Source organism: Ahaetulla prasina, chromosome 1 (assembly GCF_028640845.1).
Source record: "Ahaetulla prasina isolate Xishuangbanna chromosome 1, ASM2864084v1, whole genome shotgun sequence".
In the NCBI taxonomy this organism is placed as follows: Eukaryota; Metazoa; Chordata; class Lepidosauria; order Squamata; family Colubridae; genus Ahaetulla; species Ahaetulla prasina.
In genome coordinates this window covers 19,737,882-19,757,073 of record NC_080539.1, presented here as the reverse complement: position 1 = coordinate 19,757,073, position 19,192 = coordinate 19,737,882, and the positions used below count along the sequence as shown (strand labels likewise).

At 41.5% G+C, this 19,192-nt stretch overlaps 1 protein-coding gene across 1 annotated transcript in view; it reads right to left on the bottom strand.

Annotated features, from left to right (window-relative positions):
• Nucleotides 1-19,192, bottom strand: part of CASTOR2 (cytosolic arginine sensor for mTORC1 subunit 2) — a 96,579-nt gene that overhangs the window by 49,975 nt on the left and 27,412 nt on the right. Inside the window, exon 2 of the mRNA XM_058164300.1 lies at nucleotides 12,391-12,461. Coding sequence (XP_058020283.1) covers nucleotides 12,391-12,461 — 71 coding nt within the window. The remainder of the gene's footprint in view (nucleotides 1-12,390; nucleotides 12,462-19,192) is intronic.

The window sequence follows — 19,192 nt, the reverse complement described above, 5'->3', positions numbered from 1 at the left end:
GTTGCCAAGTGCTTGAATTTTGATTATGTGACTGTGGGGATGCTAAGACAGCCATAAGTGCAAGGACCAGTGTTAAGTCACATTTTTTCCACTGCCATTGTAACTTTAAACAGTTGCTAAACGAATGATTGTAAAACAAGGAGTATCCCTGTCTTACATTAATATCCAGTCTAAGAGCTTTAAGAAGAGTACATGGGATACCTCCTGTTATATATGATGGCCTGAGACAAAATGCCAAGCAGAATCATCCACCAAGCTTCATGGCTGACAGAAGACTGAACCCTGAATACTAATCACCATACCACACTAGCCCAAAATATGGATATCTCGTGACTGGCTGTGCAGCCATTTTGTGAACAATCTAGCTGCCATTTTGTGAGACCATCAATGATGAGCTTTTGGAAACGGCAAAGCTCAAGCGCAATGCAAAATGAGAAGGTGCAATTCCTCGATTTATTTATTTTTTAAATTTATATCCCGCCCTTCTCCGGAGACTCAGGGCGGCTTACATTGTGTAAGGCAATTACAAAAGATTGCAGTATTCATAATTGTACTTATTGGAAGCTTGAAAATTAACTGGTATTAGATTGCCCAGTATATTGCAGTTGTGTATCTAATTAGATAAATTAATAAGTAATACGAGATTGCAAGAAGAGAACCGAGGAATCCATGATTAAAAGACAACACGGCTAACCTTTTCCGGACTGAGTGCCCAATTTGCACATGTTATGTCCTTGATAGGGACGAACAGACTGAGGCAAGATGATTTGTTAGAGGCTAACAAAATTTATTTGTTTAAAATTAACCTGTTTACAGGTTTGCTAGTTTGGCAGCTAGCGAGGCTGCTCGGCTAACAAGAGCAGCAGCTGTCAGCACATCTGACAGCTCCTTATATACTCGCGCCCAATTCATTCCAGCCAATCAGGGCTCAGCAGCGTCTGTGGACCGGAGTGTAGCCTGGACGCAGCAGCGCGCATGTGCCTGAACCCCCAATATGCAATGCATACTTGCTCCTGAGCATACACCCTGCCCCCACGCATGTGCATGCCCCTGCATGCGCCCTGCCCCCGTACATGCATGGGCAGCCCCCCGCACCTGCCCCAACCCATGCAACCTGCCCCAATCCCCGTACATGCCCCCACCCCCCATGCATGCACATATGGCCCCCACGCATATGTGTGGCAGAGACCTGAAGACCAGCTGGCCGATGGGAGGCGTGCACGCATGAGCAGCAGAGCTTAACTGGGGTGACAGCTCGCGTGCCCACAGCCTATACAATCCAATTTCCCCCCAAAGTTCTACTCTCTTTGTAGCCATAGTAAACATGTCTTTCTGAAAATGTATCAGTCGCAGAAGAAGAAAGGTGGGTGGGGCTCATCCCCCATCCCATTGCAGGCCAATTATTTTCAGGTTGGAGGTTTCAATTTAAACAGAAGACTGAGAGAAATGGAATCTGCACCCAATGTGATTTCTGCATATTAAGGGCACCTGAAGGTCGCTGGCCCTGAGCACTAGTGTTTGTGGACACGAAGGAAGGAAGGAAGGAGGAGGAGAAAATATGTTTTCATTTTGCATTACAATTCCCTGGACTGAAACTCACTTTGGGACCGCCATCCACTCTATAAATAAGTGTGACTTTTCATCCCTTCAAATTGTAGGCCATTTCCTTAAAGGCATAACTAGGTCTCATCAGGATAAGACTAATCTATACAACAAATTCATGACCAGCACAGATATTGAACCAGTTGTTATCACAATCACACTCCAGCACAAATGTGGGCCAATTACTAATTTGTACAGTACAGGTAGTCCTTGACTTATGATCACAATTGAGGCCAATATTTCTGTTGCTAAGCGAGACAGTTAAGTGATTCACCATCACCCCCATTTTGCAAGCTTTCTTGCCACAGTTGTTAAGTGAATCACTGCAGCTGCGGCTTCCCCATTGACTTTGCCTGTCAGAAAGTCACAAATGTCAATCACATGACACTGCAATCATCCTAAATACACACCAATTGTCAAGTGTCTGAATTTTGATCACCTGACCACGGTGATGCTGCAGCAGTCATAAGTGTGAAAAATGGTCATAAGTCACTTTTTTCAGTGCCTTTGTAACTTCAAATGATCCCTAAACGAACACAAAAACACTCCTCCTTTCCTCACATACATCTGAATTTATTTGAGCAGCATGAAGTAAAAAGGGGCCAGTATAGAACAGTAGCCTTCCCTAGTAAAAATTGGATGTAAAAATTGCTTCCAAATTGTCATCTCAAAGTGACACAAGAGGAATGTATTACTCTAAATGCTTGGAACATGACCTATTTATTACATTAACTCCACTTAAAATAAATCAAATTTAATTTTTGTCTTCCACTACATCTTTGTCCTGCCTTTCTTATATTACACAGCACTTTACAAAGGCCCTTCTAAATCTGAGTGGATATCCCTACTTTAGTAGACAAGGTTCTTGGGAAAAAGACTTAAAAATCAACGATAGGCTCCTCACAGCTTCTAGGATAGGGCAAGCTGAATTAAAACCAACATGGTAGCAGATCAGGCATGTCTCAATTTTTATTGCTCTGAGCAAATTCTTCAGCAGGATTTTATGGTTGTATGGTACCTCAATAGTTAATATATATAATTGACTAAAAAAAAAAGAACCTACCACCTGAAAGGCATGGAGATTATAAAGACATGCTATTCATCAGCCACTCCTTTGCAAAGCCTGAAATTTTTGAATGATTAGCCACGAGTTCCCAGCTCCAGTGAGAAAAATGCATTGTTAAAAAGACACTAAACATCAGAAACCTCGCAATACAGGCACTCCTTACAACCACAATTGAGACCAACATTTCTGTTTCTAAGCGAGGCAGTTGTTAAGTGAATTTTGCCCCATTTTACAACTTTTCCCGGCACTGTAGTTAAGTAAAAAAAATTTTTTAATTTGCATTTATATCCCGCCCTTCTCCGAAGACTCAGGGCGGCTTACACTATGTCAAGCAATAGTCTTCATCCATTTGTATATTATTTACAAAGTCAACTTATTGCCCCCAACAATCTGGGTCCTCATTTTACCTACCTTATAAAGGATGGAAGGCTGAGTCAACCTTGGGCCTGGTGGGGCTTGAACCTGCAGTAATTGCAAGCAGCTGCTGTTAATAACAGACTGTCTTATCAGTCTGAGCCACAGAGGCCCTCTGCAATTGCAATTGTTAAGTTAGTCATACATCGGTTAAGTGAATCTGGCTTTCCCATTGAATTTTGCTTGTCAGAAGGTTGCCAAACGTGATCACATGACCCTGGGACACTGCAACCATCATAAATGTGAGTCAGTTGCCAGGCATCTGAATTTTGATCATGTGACTATGGGGAAGCTGCAACGGTTGTAAGTGTGGAAAACGGTCAGAGCTGTTGTAACTTCGAACAGTTACTAAATGAACTATTGTAAGTCAAGGATTACCTGTACTCGGGCCCAACCGGTGATATATTTGACAAGTTTTCATGAGAAGTTACACAGTTAGTCCTCAACTTACAACAGTTCATTTAGTGACCATTTGAAGTTACAACGGCACTGAAAAAGTGACGTGACCATTTTTCACTTATGACTGATGCCATGATCATGTGATCCAAATTCAGATGCTTGGCAACTGACTCATATTTATGACGGCTGCAGTGTCCCCGGGGTCATGGGATCACATTTTGCAACCTCCTGACAAGCCAAGTCAATGGGGAAGCCAGGTTCACTTAAAAAATGTGTTCCTAACTTAACTGCAGTGGTTTACTTAATAACTGTGGCAAGAAAGATCGTAAAATGGGGCAAAACTTACTTAGCTCAACTGTGGTCGTAAGTCGAGGACTACCTGTACTCGTAGAAAAAAAAACTTCCAAGACTCCATATAAAGGAGGAATGTCCATGAAAACAGTTCCTCAGACACTCCTGTTCCAGAACTGCTTGCTATCTCAAATCTGGCAAACAGGTTGTTTATTACAAACCCCCATGAAAAACTACTTATTTTTTGTTGACTAATGAATGCTTAGAGAACCACTTTGGTGCAGTGGTCAAGGCACCAGGCTAGAAATAGAAGACCAGGGGTGAAATCTACTTACCTTCCTTACTGGTTCGAAAGTGCACATGCCGTGCGCGCGCAGACTTTCTACGCATGCACAAAACCTTCTGCATATGCGTAAAAAACACATTACTTTCTAGTTAAAACCAGGATGACACCCCAGGTGGGTGGGCAAAGCTTCGCTCCACCATCACTACCGGATCGCTGACCATGATCACTACGGGATTGCCAGATCCAGTCAGAACTGGGAGCATTTCACCCCGGCAGAGAATCTATTCCCATTGTAGGCTTAAAGGAAGCTGGGTGACCTTGTTCCAGTATTCTCTTTCTCTCTCTTAGCCCCAGGGAGAAGGTAAGGGCAAACCACTTTTGAAAAAAATCTCACCAAGAAAACTGCAGGGACTTGCAAAACGTATGTTTTTTCCTCCATTTTTAAATGATGGGTAACACTGTTTTAATTACAAATAATAATTACAGCTTTTTTGCCTTGATCTAGTAAATATTCTCATGAATCTAAGTAGATTCTTTTTTTTTTTTCAGTTAAGTCCAAGATTCTGCAATAGAGGGTCCATGGGACTTAATTTAACCTTCACCGATCTGGTATGCTATCGGTGTGTTAAAAGCAAGCAATAGCTGAGAATCCTTGAAACTGCAAATTCCAACAAACCTAGAGAATGCTTGGATGGGTAAAGCTAATTTAATCTATGGCCTTCGCCATAAAATGTGATGAATGTCACCACTGATTTGTTGCTGTCTCATCAAGTTGGTGTCCACTCTTAGCAGCTACATAGATAGATTTTTCTCCAGGAGATCTTTCAGGTTTTCCAGTGGTGCACCCCCACTGCCAGGGTAAATTCATCTTGGTGCTGTTTGTTCTCTTTTTTTCTCTTTCCTTCCACTTTTTCCAACATTGTGGAATTATCAAAACTGGATTTTTGAATAATCTGTCCAGAATATAATACATGGGGCGTAGTCATTTGTGCCTCAAATAAAAATTCTGGATTGATTTCTTCTGTGATCCGTTTGTTGTTTTCTTGGGCATCCACAATATTTTCTGGATGCTTCTCTAACATCCAGGTTTGAAAACGTAAATACACTATGTTGATTCTTTAAAGTCCAACTTCTGCTTCCAATTCCTTCCTCACTGTTCACTTTTTTGACGAAGAACGGATATGTGGAAAAAGCAGTGGAGGAGGTACATATAAGCCTTTTGACTCTCAGCTGAAAATTTAAATGATGAAGAAATAACATCCCCTTGGAACTGAACTTAACTCTTAATGTCTTCAGAGATATTTTCATGTATTTTTCTTGATAACAGTATGGTAGTGGCTTGCCATTGTCTTCTTCTGTGAAGTTTTAACCAGTATTTTAGTCTACAGTTTTGGAATACTTGATGGTCCTGAATCTAACCAAATGAACCCGGCTTAGCTTTCCAGAGCAACCTTGGAATTATCATCCATCAAAGATGCTTTTTCAAAAGGCAACTGGACTTTCTTTGTTTTTCCTTGAAGATGTTTCGCTTCTCATTCAAGAAGCTTCTAGACTTCTGTCACCTATTGAATCACCAGAGGATGAGACCATAGTTGGAAGAGAGAAGAGAAGTATCAAAAAGGATGAAAACATAGATCTGTTGCAGCCTCGTTTGAAACTAGACAAGAATATTTTCTCTAAATTTTTCCATATTATTTCCTTATAAATTCAGCAGATTCATTTCTACAGGATGGCCAACTGATTAGCACCACCTCCTCCAGCTTCTCCCGATCCAGTTCATTATCTCGGGAAATAAATCGTTCCAAGTGAAGTGTGACTTCGTGAGGGCGACTTTCTGGCTGCGGAGGCTATTAATGTTTAAGATGCAATTAGAAGAGGGGTAGAAAATAGCTTTAGCAGAGCATTTCTCAGGCCATTAGTTTAAAGAATTTTCCACATAATTTCTCCCTGACATTCATAAATAGAAAAGAAAAAAAATCTATTTCCTCTCGTTTGCTAAATGTAGCTTGATGATTCTAATCGGAAACAGTAGTAGCCATCTATTTCATATGCTCCAGTACATGATGCTTTTTCTCTCACTATACACAAAAAGATATTAGTAGAAGAGTTTGTCTCTAGCTTTCTAAGTTTCTAGTCTTCATCCCTGAAGGTCTCCTAATTTTGCCACTTATAGGGGGAAAGACTCAATGAACTGTATCAGTGTTTCTCAACCTTGACAAGTTTAAGATGGGTGGACTTCAACTCCCAGAATTCCCCAGCCAGCAATGAGGAATATCATTCTTCTTGACTATTCCTACTTCATTAAAAGCTGCACAATATGGCAGACCTCTTTCAAAGAATACACCATGGATGATTTTGAAATAGAAAGTTTAAAAATAACATCTTGAGAATATTGATGTCCTGAGTAATACTATGATAGTAATATAATAAAACATCATATATAGTATCATAATACCGTGTTTTCCCGAAAATAAGACTCTGTCTTATATTTTTTTGAACCCCGAAATAAGCGCTTGGCCTTATTTTCGGGGAAGTCTTATTATTTTGGGGCACGTGGAACAAGACGGGGCTCCTCTTGCCATCTTACCTGATTTCCAGCTCTGTCTCCCTAACCCTAACCAGAGGAAATAGCGGGGACCGACTGCGCGTGCGTTTAAATATTTTCGGTGAGTGCTTATTTTTGAGGAGGGCTTATCTTAGCACATGTGCTCAAAAGTCTGATTGGTCTTATTATCAGGGGATGTCTTATTTTCAGGGAAACACTGTATTAGGAATACTATAGTTATATTATATTCTATACAGCTGGAGTTGGGCAAAATACTAAGCTCTGCCCTATGGTTTAAAGGGCAAGGTTCACATGGCATAGAAAACCAAAATCATTGGTTTAGAACAATATATGAACCCATACCCTCATTTTACCGACCTCGGAAGGATGGAAGGCTGAGTCAACCCTGAGCTGGTGAGAATCGAACTGCTGTACTGCTGGCAGCCAGGAGTCAGCAGAAGTAGCCTGCAGTACTGCATTCTAACCACTGCACCACCATGGCTCTTAGAAAATAAAATACAGAAATACAAAAAATACAATGATAATCTGCAAAGAAGCTGAAGAAACAGTGGACCACCTATACAGAGCGACTACAGACAACAGCATGACAAAGTAGCAACAATGTTGCCTTGGAATATATGCAAGAAATACCTGAAAGCAACAGCTGGTGGTACCACAAAATAGAGAAAGCAATCAAAACGAAGAAGCTAAAGTGCTCTAGGACTTTAGAATCAAACTGATAAGCACCTGCCACATAACAACCCAGACTTAATAACTGTTGATAAGAAAGATAATAAAGTCTGGATAGTAGACGTTGCAGAACTTGGAGAGAGCAGGATAGGAGAGGAAGAACTGGAGAATATAACAAAATACAATGACCCGTAAATGGAAAGAGAATGACTGTGACAAAAGAAAGCAAAGGTAATACCAATATTAGTAAGTGCCTTGGGTGCAACCTCAAAAAAACTTGAACACCATCAGCACTAGCAAAACTCTAATCAATTACAAAATGCAGCTCTACTTGAAACAGCTTACATCCTGCCATGATGCCTTTAATACCTTCAGACAAACATCTGCTTTTGGGGAAGGACTTGGTAGGTTGATAAAAATGCCAAATCAAGTCTAAACATCCGGCAGGGTGTGCACTCAATCTTAATAATTATAATAATAAACGAACTTTTTGTTATCATCTAATGATCATCCTAGCAAAGAAAACAAACAAACGTACCAGAGAACAAATCAATCCAGAGTTCTTAGTCAAGGCACAAATGACCAGGCGCAACATATCGTATTTTGGTTACACTGTGTACAGCCCCAGCTCTCTTGAGAAATCTGTAATGCTTAGAAAAATGGAAGAAAATAGAAGAAAGGAAGACCAGCAGCAGAGTGGATAGACTCCATTATAGTGGTGATGAAGACCCGTTGGAAGACGTGAAGAATGAGGATGGAGCCAGATTGCCTTGGAGACAATCTATCTGTGTGATCGACATGATGGCATATAATCAGTCAAAAATCCTGAACAAAGGTTGTTTTCTATGTTTGGTTGGGTTTGCTCTTTCTGTTTCACCAACAGAGCTCTAAGAACCTTCAGCTGTTTTATCTCTTGGAGCTTGTCTAAAATTGAGGAGACTCTCCTGGATATGTGAACAGCAATAATCCACGTAGGACCATCCAACTGAAGTCATTGTCACCCATTCACTTCAAGCAACCAAAGTCTAAATCGAATACATACACTAGGACAATGATGGCTAACCTTGTCCGGACAGAGTGCCCAAAGCAGCCCCCCCCCCCAAAATGCATAGACGCACACCTGAACCTACAAAATGCAATGTGTGTGCGGCCCCTGTGGATGTGCATGCACCACCCTGCATGTGCCCCACCTGCCCCGTGCATGCAGCCCCCCGCACACACCCTGCACATGCGCGGCAGAGATCTGAAGACCAGCAGGCCGGCTGAATTGGGGCAATGGTTCACGTGCCATCAGAAAGGGCGCTGCGTGCCACCTCTGGCACACATGCCATAGGTTCGCCATCATCCCGCTAGGACCCCAATTACAACCCCAAGGCTAATTTTGAAAGCCAACTAGATCCATCAGGTTCTTGGGTAGACCAATTAAACAGGTCCTTCCTCCCTAAGGAGGGGGAAGGACAGAAAAGTCTAATACTAAGAGAAATCTAACCAAGGGTGAAATGCTACCGGATCGGACTGGATTGTGCGATCCGGTAATGATCGTGGCTGGTAGTTCGGCGATCCGGTAACGATGGTGGAGTGAAGGTGGTTTTTACCTTCTGCACATGCGCAGAAGGTTTTGCGCATGAGTAGGTCTGCACGTGCATTGAGGCACACACTTGTGGTGCATGCACTTCTGAGCCAGTAAGTAAAGTAAGTAGATTTCACCCCTGAATCTAATTATGATAAGGGAATAATAGTACCGTCCCCCCAAATCCGAGATCACACTATAATTGCCCTAAGATTATAACCAGATTCGACATGTCTGGACCCCTTGCTTTTCCTGAGTTAGGTTCCTAGTTCCCACAATGGGCTTGAACTCCCAGGCTACTTCTGATTCCATGCTCAGAGAAGATAGATTGAGATTCCTCAAGACTATAAAGTCTAGAAAGTTACCAGCCTGGTTCTGGTGTCCAGCAGCTCAGATAATAACCACAGCAAAGAGGTTGGTAAGTAGCAACAATCTCATCTGTTCCGTTGAGCCCAGCTTCACAAACAGGCTCTCCTATCCATCTAATCAGTGAAGCAGCAACCCTGACAAGTACGAGTCTCTCTGATGACGATGATTAGATCTGTCCAGGCCCATCTAGGATAGACATGATAAATAGGATTTGCACCAGCCAACTTACCTTGCTCTCCTCCAAAATACTATACAGGCAGTCCTTGATTTGTGACCATTCGTTTAACAACCATTTGAAATTACAACAGTGCTGGGAAAAAAGTGACCTATGGTCTACTCCTTGCGCTTATGACTGTTGCAGAAACCTTGTGGTCATATGATCACTTGGCAACTGGCATGCATGATAATTGCAGCATCTTGGGTTAGAGGATTGCCACTGGTGACCTTCCTAGATGGCTTCCGACAAGCAAAGTCAATGGGGAAGTTGGATTCGCTTAATGACCATGTCAAACAGGTTGTAAAATCAGATATGGCTCACTTAACAAGTGCCTTGCTTAGTGACAGAGGTCCCAATTGTGGTCATTTGTTGAGGACTACCTATATTCCATCCTCTCTCACTGTCCATTAGGATTCTGTCAGATAAATAATGACATTATTTGGCTGAATTCTGGTGGTGGTGGGCAATCTTCCTTAAAGAGTTATCTTAATGATTTTTCATACTACAGTTCTGAAAAGGTTAAGAGTTTTCCTAAATCATCCAGTGTTGCATTAATGGCGTCTCTTGGCTACTGAAATGATTCAGGTTTGGTGAATGAGCTTAAATTGGTATGCTCTTCCGATGTATACCTGCTGCCTTTGACCACTGATCATGCTGGCTGCGATTGAAAAGGCAGTTAAATCTACTGAAGGGAATTAGTTGAGGTGAAGACGGAATGTAGAATAACAGAACAGAATAACAGTGTTAGAAGGGACCTTGGAGGTCTTCTAGTCCAACCCACTGCTCAGGAAACTCTATGCCATTTCAGACAAATAGTTGTCCAATCTCTTCCTAAAAACCCCTAGTGTTTTTAAGTTGAGCATCCACAACTTCTGGAGGCAAGTTGTTCCAGTGATTAATTGTTCTCACGGTCTGAAAATTTCTCCTCAGTTCTAGGTTTCTTTTCTCCTTGATTAGTTTCCATCCATTGCTTCTTGTCCTGCCTGCAGATGCTTTGGAGAATAGAAGCGAAACGTCTTCAAAGATAAAACAAGAAAGTCCAGTTGCCTCCCCCCCCCCCCCAAAAAAGCACCTTGGGATAATCATGACCTGGATGACTAAGAATCTCTACAGACTTTGGAGAACAGGTTAACCCTACTTTTTCTTTGTGGCAGCCCCTTTGATATTGGAACGCTGCTACCATGTCACCCCTAGTCCTGTTTTTCATTAAACTAGACCCAATTCCAGCAACTTGTCAGAGTCGGTTTAGTGTCAGGGTTCCAAGTAATACTGTCATGATAAATAGATAGCTCAAAGAACTGATTTATTGGAAATATTATATTGGCACAGGCTGGTGAAAACCGACTCTGAATATTCCCATGGTTTTCACCAAGTTAAAAGTAAAAGGTTATTCCCCTTCCCCAAACTGTCACATGGTTCAATCATTGTATCATCTGGTTGCCTGGTAACGTCATTCGGCCTCTCGCATCACCTGTGGGAATGTCCTTGGTTCCCAAGAGAAAGTATTTTGCTTTGGCTACAAACCCCCTCTATCTCTACTCCCCCCTCCCTAACCTTCAGCTCCAGTGTGGTAGAAAATTGCCTCGCTCAGACCAACTTCAGAGTTGACACAACCATTCTTTACATGTTTTAGTCTAACGATATAAATAACATTATAATCTGGGCTGGCTAACACAATAAATGGAACGGAAATGCGGTAGCTCACCTAAAAATCCTTCTTCATCCACTATGACCGTGTAGTCTTCAGGTGTCTCAGTCAGGCTGAAAAATTTGCACCTGGAAGAGAAAAATCAGGAGGAAAAAAAGGTATGTTTAGCTCCCAGCCAACCATCAAGATTAATGCATGATTAATTTAGAAACCACACTCTCCAAATTTACCTGTTTATTAGATATTTATCCTTACTTTATTTTTGTATAAGTAACCAAAAGTACCATATTTTTGGAAGTATAAGATGCACCTTTTTCCCCCCAAAAAGAAAGTAAAAATCTGGGTGTGTCTTATACTCCGAACGTAACCCCGCTCAGCTCCTGAAACGGAGGTTTCAGGGGCTGAAAAAGCATCAGAAACGAAGCTTCAGAAACGAAGCCCCCAAACAGAGCTTCAGAAGCTTTTTTCCTGAAGCTGTTTCGGAGGCTTTCAGAAGCAGAAAAAAAAAGCAAAAAAAAAAAAAAAAAAAGCAAGGTACAGAGCTCACAACCAAGGAACCTGTTGCTAAAATTCACCTCTGGGAACAGTTGATTGGGGGTATTCCGGGAGGCCGATCCACCTGCCAATCAGCTTTTTTCTTATTTTCCTCCCAAAAAGCACCTTGGGATAATCATGACCTGGATGACTAAGAATCTCTACAGACTTTGGAGAACAGGTTAACCCTACTTTTTCTTTGTGGCAGCCCCTTTGATATTGGAACGCTGCTACCATGTCACCCCTAGTCCTGTTTTTCATTAAACTAGACCCAATTCCAGCAACTTGTCAGAGTCGGTTTAGTGTCAGGGTTCCAAGTAATACTGTCATGATAAATAGATAGCTCAAAGAACTGATTTATTGGAAATATTATATTGGCACAGGCTGGTGAAAACCGACTCTGAATATTCCCATGGTTTTCACCAAGTTAAAAGTAAAAGGTTATTCCCCTTCCCCAAACTGTCACATGGTTCAATCATTGTATCATCTGGTTGCCTGGTAACGTCATTCGGCCTCTCGCATCACCTGTGGGAATGTCCTTGGTTCCCAAGAGAAAGTATTTTGCTTTGGCTACAAACCCCCTCTATCTCTACTCCCCCCTCCCTAACCTTCAGCTCCAGTGTGGTAGAAAATTGCCTCGCTCAGACCAACTTCAGAGTTGACACAACCATTCTTTACATGTTTTAGTCTAACGATATAAATAACATTATAATCTGGGCTGGCTAACACAATAAATGGAACGGAAATGCGGTAGCTCACCTAAAAATCCTTCTTCATCCACTATGACCGTGTAGTCTTCAGGTGTCTCAGTCAGGCTGAAAAATTTGCACCTGGAAGAGAAAAATCAGGAGGAAAAAAAGGTATGTTTAGCTCCCAGCCAACCATCAAGATTAATGCATGATTAATTTAGAAACCACACTCTCCAAATTTACCTGTTTATTAGATATTTATCCTTACTTTATTTTTGTATAAGTAACCAAAAGTACCATATTTTTGGAAGTATAAGATGCACCTTTTTCCCCCCAAAAAGAAAGTAAAAATCTGGGTGTGTCTTATACTCCGAACGTAACCCCGCTCAGCTCCTGAAACGGAGGTTTCAGGGGCTGAAAAAGCATCAGAAACGAAGCTTCAGAAACGAAGCCCCCAAACAGAGCTTCAGAAGCTTTTTTCCTGAAGCTGTTTCGGAGGCTTTCAGAAGCAGAAAAAAAAAGCAAAAAAAAAAAAAAAAAAAAAGCAAGGTACAGAGCTCACAACCAAGGAACCTGTTGCTAAAATTCACCTCTGGGAACAGTTGATTGGGGGTATTCCGGGAGGCCGATCCACCTGCCAATCAGCTTTTTTCTTATTTTCCTCCCCAAAAACTAATGTGTGTCTTATACTCTGAAAAATACGGTAGTTGAACATACATAATACTCCTTCCTCCGTTTTCCCCCCCTACAACAACAACCCTATGAGGTAGGTTGGGCTAAGAGAGAGCAACGGGCTCAAAGCCACCTAGTTGGCTTTCATCCAATAGATCACACTGGAACCTTTGCTCTTATAGATCAGAGGTCTCCAACCTTGGCAACTTTAAGACTTGTGGACTTCAACTCCCAGAATTCCTCAGCCAGCTTTGCTGGGAGTTGAAGTCCACAAGTTTTAAAGCTGCCAAGGTTGGAGACCCCTGTTATAGATGACCTCATAGTTACACAGCCTATGCCTTCCTGTGATGGATGTTTAGTAAATTCCAAGAAGGAACACGAGATACAGTCCTGACTAAGCTTGTAGAATATGAGGCTGCAAGGTTTTCACGGATATATAATTATAATAATAACAGAGTTGGAAGGGACCTTGGAGGTCTTCTAGTTCAACCCCCTGCCTAGGCAGGAAACCCTATATCACTTCAGACAAATGGTTATCCAATATCTTCTTAAAAACTTCCAGTGTTGGAGCATTCACAACTTCTGGAGGCAAATTGTTCCACTGATTAATTGTTCTAACTGTCAGGAAAGTTCTCCTTAGTTCTAAGTTGCTTCTCTCCTTGATTATTTATTTATTTATTTATTTATTTTATTAAATTTTTATACCGCCCTTCTCCCGAAGGACTCAGGGCGGTATACAGCCAGAAATAAAATACAAGATATATACAATTAAAAGGAATTAAAATATAGCAATTACTAAACGGCTGATAGTTAAAAATGAATTTAAAATTTAAAATATTAATAAAACCCCAATATAAAATCAAACTAGTTTCCACCCATTGCTTCTTGTCCTGCCTTCAGGTGCTTTGGAGAATAGCTTGACTCCCTCTTCTTTGTGGCTACCCCTGAGATATTGGAACACTGCTATCATGTCTTCCCTGGTCCTTCTTTTCATTAAACTAGACATACCCAGTTCCTGCAACCTTCATATGTTTTAGCCTCCAGTCCCCTAATCATCTTTGTTGCTCTTCTCTGCACTCTTTCTAGAGTCTCAACATCTTTTTTACATAGTGGCGACCAAAACTGAATGCAATATTCCAAGTGTGGCCTTACCAAGGCATTATAAAGTGGTATTAACACTTCATGTGATCTTGTGTGTGCCTTTGAGTTAGTTTTCACTGCTGGCAAATGCTTGCAGTTCCCTGCAGTTTTCTTGGCAAGATTTCAGAAGTGGTTTCCTATTGCCTGCTTCCATGGAAAAGACTCAAGTTACCTTTAAAGTAACTCTGCAAGAGATTATTTTCTTACAAGTGCACCTTCAAAAAACCATGGCGGTGCAGTGGTTAGAAAGCAGTATTGCAGGCTAACTCTGCCCACAACCTGGAGTTTCGATCCTGATGGGCTCAAGGCTGACTCAGCCTTCCATCCTTCCAAGGCCAGTAAAATGAAGACCCAGATTGTTGGGAGCAATAGGCTGATTTTGTAAACCACTTAGAGAGAGCTGTAAAGCACTGTGAAAAATCTAAATGCTATCGCTATTTAAGAACACATTTTCAGCATGCATATTCCAGCTAGTTACTCATTATTCAAAAAGAGAGAGTAATGGCATTGCTGAAACAGGATGGGAGAAAAAGGATGCAAGCTCAGATTTGCATAAAATTAGCAATATGGTAATTCAGATAAGGACAGATAGGTGGTAGAATCTTGCGGATGTCCTAGTTCCACTCCATGAACTTCATAAAATAATGCAGTTGAAAATCCATTCCATCTACAGGGCTAGCAAGAGCTTGATACCAGTGGTGAAATCCCAAATTTTTTACTACCGGTTTTGTGGGCGTGGTTTGGTGGGCGCGGCAAGGGAAGAATACTGCAAAATCTCCATTCCCCCCCACTCCAGGGAAAGAATACTGCAAAATCTCCATTCCCACCCCACTCTGGGGCAAGCCAGAGGTGGCATTTGCCAGTTCTCCAAACAACTCAAAATTTCCGCTACCGGTTCTCCAGAACCTGTCAGAACCTGTTGGATTTCACTCGCTTGATATCATGACAAGACTTATGAATAGGATCCCTCTAAAGGGTTTATATGAAGGTGACCCCTTGCCCACATTCTTCTATCCATCTAAACCTCAACTTCTTCTATTGGTTGCCACTCTTGGGAACTGATTGCAGAACTATTACACATACTCAGGAATTGATAAAATGCAGTGAGACGTGCAGATCTGAACACTGGAGTAACAAAATAACCACTTCACAAACTCATGGCACAACATTGGAGAACAAACCCATCAGCACAAGATTCAACAGTCCCTCTGCATTTGAAAGACAAAGGTCACTCTTTTGAAGACAGCAATGTCCACACTCTGGACAGAAAGGACCGCTGGTTTGAAAAAGGGGTCAAAGAGGCCATCTACATTAAGATTGAACAGCCCTTTCTCAACAGAGGGGGGAGGCAGTGGTGGGTTTCGAATTTTTTTATTACTGGTTCTGTGGGTGTGGCTTGATGGGCGTGGCAGCGGAAAGATACTGTAAAATCTCCATTCCCACCCCACTCCAGGGGAAGGATACTGCAAAATCCCCATTTCCTCCCGATCAGCTGGAACTCGGGAGGCAGAGAATAGATGGGGGCGGCGCCAGTTAGAATTTTTACTACCGGTTGTCCGAACTACTCAAAATTTCCACTACGGTTCTCCAGAACTGGTCAGAACCTGCTGAAACCTACCTCTGGGAGGGAGGGATATGATACCACCTATTTTCTGCTTACAACACAGTCCTTTACCAGTACCAAGAAGGTTCCACATCCATTTGCACTATTCAGGTGACCCTGAGGACGTAGATAAAGTGGCCTCAATGACTCTCAGGAAGAGTGCTAATGACCAGATGACTGCAAGGAATATAACTCCTTCCATTCGCCACCATTCAGTCAGAACTGAAGAAGCTTCTTGGGTGAGAAGTGAAATGTCTTCAAGCAAAATCAAAGAAAACCCAGTTGTCTTTTGAAAGCACCATTGGGATAAAGCCAACCTGCTCCTCGTTCGAAGGTAATTGTGTGACCTTGAACACACAAGCTTTTATTTTTTTTAGAACTGGAGACAAACTTGCTGAACTTCCCAGACATCATTAGTTCTAATGAACTCTGAATTGCTGGTGAATCACTCCCAACCACCCCATCAAAGAAGATGCCCCCATACACAATTGCTTCCCTTCCTCTGCTTTAGCTTTCCTGATTAAGAATTTCCCAATTGCTCCTGCAAGACTCAGAAACTCATTTTACAAGGTTCAGCAAGAAGTCACTCTTGGGCTGCAGAACCGCCAAAAAAGCAGGCAGACATAACAAAACAAAATATCACCAAGATGATGAGCGGGGCAAGCCCTCATGAAAATCTTGAATTAGATAGATGCTATTGTGCCAGCATGGCCAAAAATATGTGGACCTCTCCTAGATGATTTTCTGCATTTCTTTGCTGTGTCTGCTCCTTAGCTCTTTATTTTCTTTCTATACCGCTCATTCTTAAAAACATCTCAAGGTGGTCCACCATAAATCCGTAAAACAGAGATGAAAACCATTAATAAAAGCGTGTATTGTGACCCTTTACAAATGCACAAAACAAAAACAGCAATAACATAAAAGAAAAGCGAAGAGTAAAAACAGGACTACGTTAAAAATATATACTCACATGCTCCCGTTGAAGGGTAAATTCCAATGTTCCTCTTCTGCTTTTTTTTTTTTTTATGGCTCCTGATCTTTGGACTGGACAGCACTTTAAATAGGGAGCAATTAACCACTTCTACTGCATCAAATAAATTAAATAAACAAATAAACAAATACTGTATTTTTTGGACTATAAGACACACTTTTCTCCCCCAAAAAACTGGGTGGAAATGTCGATGTGCCTTATAGACCAAATATGGCCCTGTTTTTGCCTCCCCCCCTCCCCCCGCACGTCCCGTTTTGGCAAAAACGGGATGTGCAGAGTGTTTGGGAGGCCTGCAGAGTGCTCCTTGGGGCTGGGGAGGGCAAAAACAGGATGCGTGGGGGTTCGGGAGGCCAAAAACTATTTTTTCCCCTTGTTTTCATCTTCAAAATTTAGGTGCGTCTTATAATCCAGTGCATTTTATAGTCCGGAAAATGCGGTAAATAAATATTTTTAAAATGCATGTTGGCATTCCCACTCCATAAGCAGCTTCTTTCTACATTTTGGAAAGGAAGGAGAGGACTGGGACTATCACGATGCTTTCTAAGTAATGGATTTCGGCTTAGCATGTTTTAGAAAGCAGGTTTACTCAGAAGCCAGACTCAAAATATACGATAGGGAGAGCCCAAAATTTATGTTGCTAAGTGAGAGGCTTTGCTCCATTTTATGACTTTCCTTGCCATTTTTGTTAAGTGAATCACTGCAGTTGATAAAAGTAATTACACGGTTGTTAAGCGAATCTGGCTTCCCCATTGACTTTGCTTGGCAGAAAGCCGCAAAAAGGGATCATGTGACCCTGGGATACTGCAAACATCATAAATATGAATCAGTGCCAAGGAACCGTATGTAAATCACATGACCATCCAGATGCTGCAACGGCTGTAAGTGTGAAAAATGGTCATACGTCACTTTTTTCAGTGCCCTTGTAACTTTGAACAGTCACTAATGGAACTGTTAAGTCAAGGACTATCTGTACTGAATGGGATTTAACCTGGACTAAGTACAGGCAGTCCTCGACTTAAGACAATTGTGCCCCAAATTTATGTTACTAAGCAAGACAGTTAAGTGAATTTTGCCCCATTTCACAACCTTTCTTGCCACAGATGTTAAGTGAATCATAGTAGATATTAAGTCAGCAGCACGGTTGTTAAGTGAATTTGGTTTCCCCATTGACTCTGTTTCTCAGAAGGTCACAAAAGGTGATTAGAGGATCTTGGGACATTGCAACCATTATAAATATGTTGCCAAGTGTCCAAATTTTGATCACGTGACCACAGGGATGCTGCAACAATTGTAAGTTGTAAGTATGAAAAAGTCATGTCACTTTTTTCAGTACCACTGTAACTTCAAATGGTCACTAAACAAACTTCTGTAAGTCGAGGACTACCTGTAATAGATTTTGGCTTAATTAGCATGTTTCAGAAAGCACGTTTACTCAGAAGCTAGACTCAATGTACTAAATAAGATTTAACCAGAACTTAATAACGTTCTACAGCCTTAATCACTCTCCTCCTCCTGTTGATTTAGTTATAGCAAGGAAGGATTTCCTGTTTTCAACCAGAGTAGGAGAAACTAGAGTTACAGAGGATGCTCAAGAAACATACGAGAAATGGATACACAGATGAACTTTACATCCCTATCAGAACAAAGGTTTGTCGGAAAGAAACGCTTATGAGCTCAGCTAACCATCTGAAGGTCAGCAGCTCCTTCAGTTATAAAGCATAGCTTCATTCCTTGAATAATAAAACACAATAAATCAAGCTATGGAAAAGATCTAGGAAACTTCATAATTTCTTTCATGCCTGCTCATATGCAGCTGTGAGCTCTGAGGAAGTACTTGAGAAGCAAATTGTGTTGTTTAAGAAGGTTCCATACATAGGAGGCATCATTGCTTTTGGTAGAACATGTGGCAAAAAGGGAACCATCACACACTGCTCTCTTCCATCTGCTTTATATCAATGGATCTGACCTCTCATATGTCCACCACCATTCTTTGCATTCTCAAGAAAAGTCCAAACTGAAGACCAGAAATAACTCTTTGTTTTAAGCCTGGACACAACATTTAATCAATGAATATGTCTCAGATTTACCTCATCCCATGTTCACCAATAATGGCTGTTGACTCTTAGCCTGGTTGACTGTATTGGCATTTGGACATCAGTAGTTTGTGTGAACTTCAGAACTAAAAAATGTTTTTCTTCTACTGATAACTCCAAAATCACTCAGGTGAAGTCTGTGATGTAGAACAGGGATCTCCAACCTTGGCCAATTTAAGCCTGGTGGACTTCAACTGAAAGCTGGCTGGGGAATTTTGGGAGTTGAAGTCCGCCAGGCTTAAACTGGCCAAGGTAGAAGAACCCTGATGTAGAACACATTCTGGATTTGTGCATTATTTTAAGTTGGAGATGGACAGCTTGAGAAGCCAAGTGGTATAATAGTTAAGGCACTTGATTGACACCAGAGAGATAT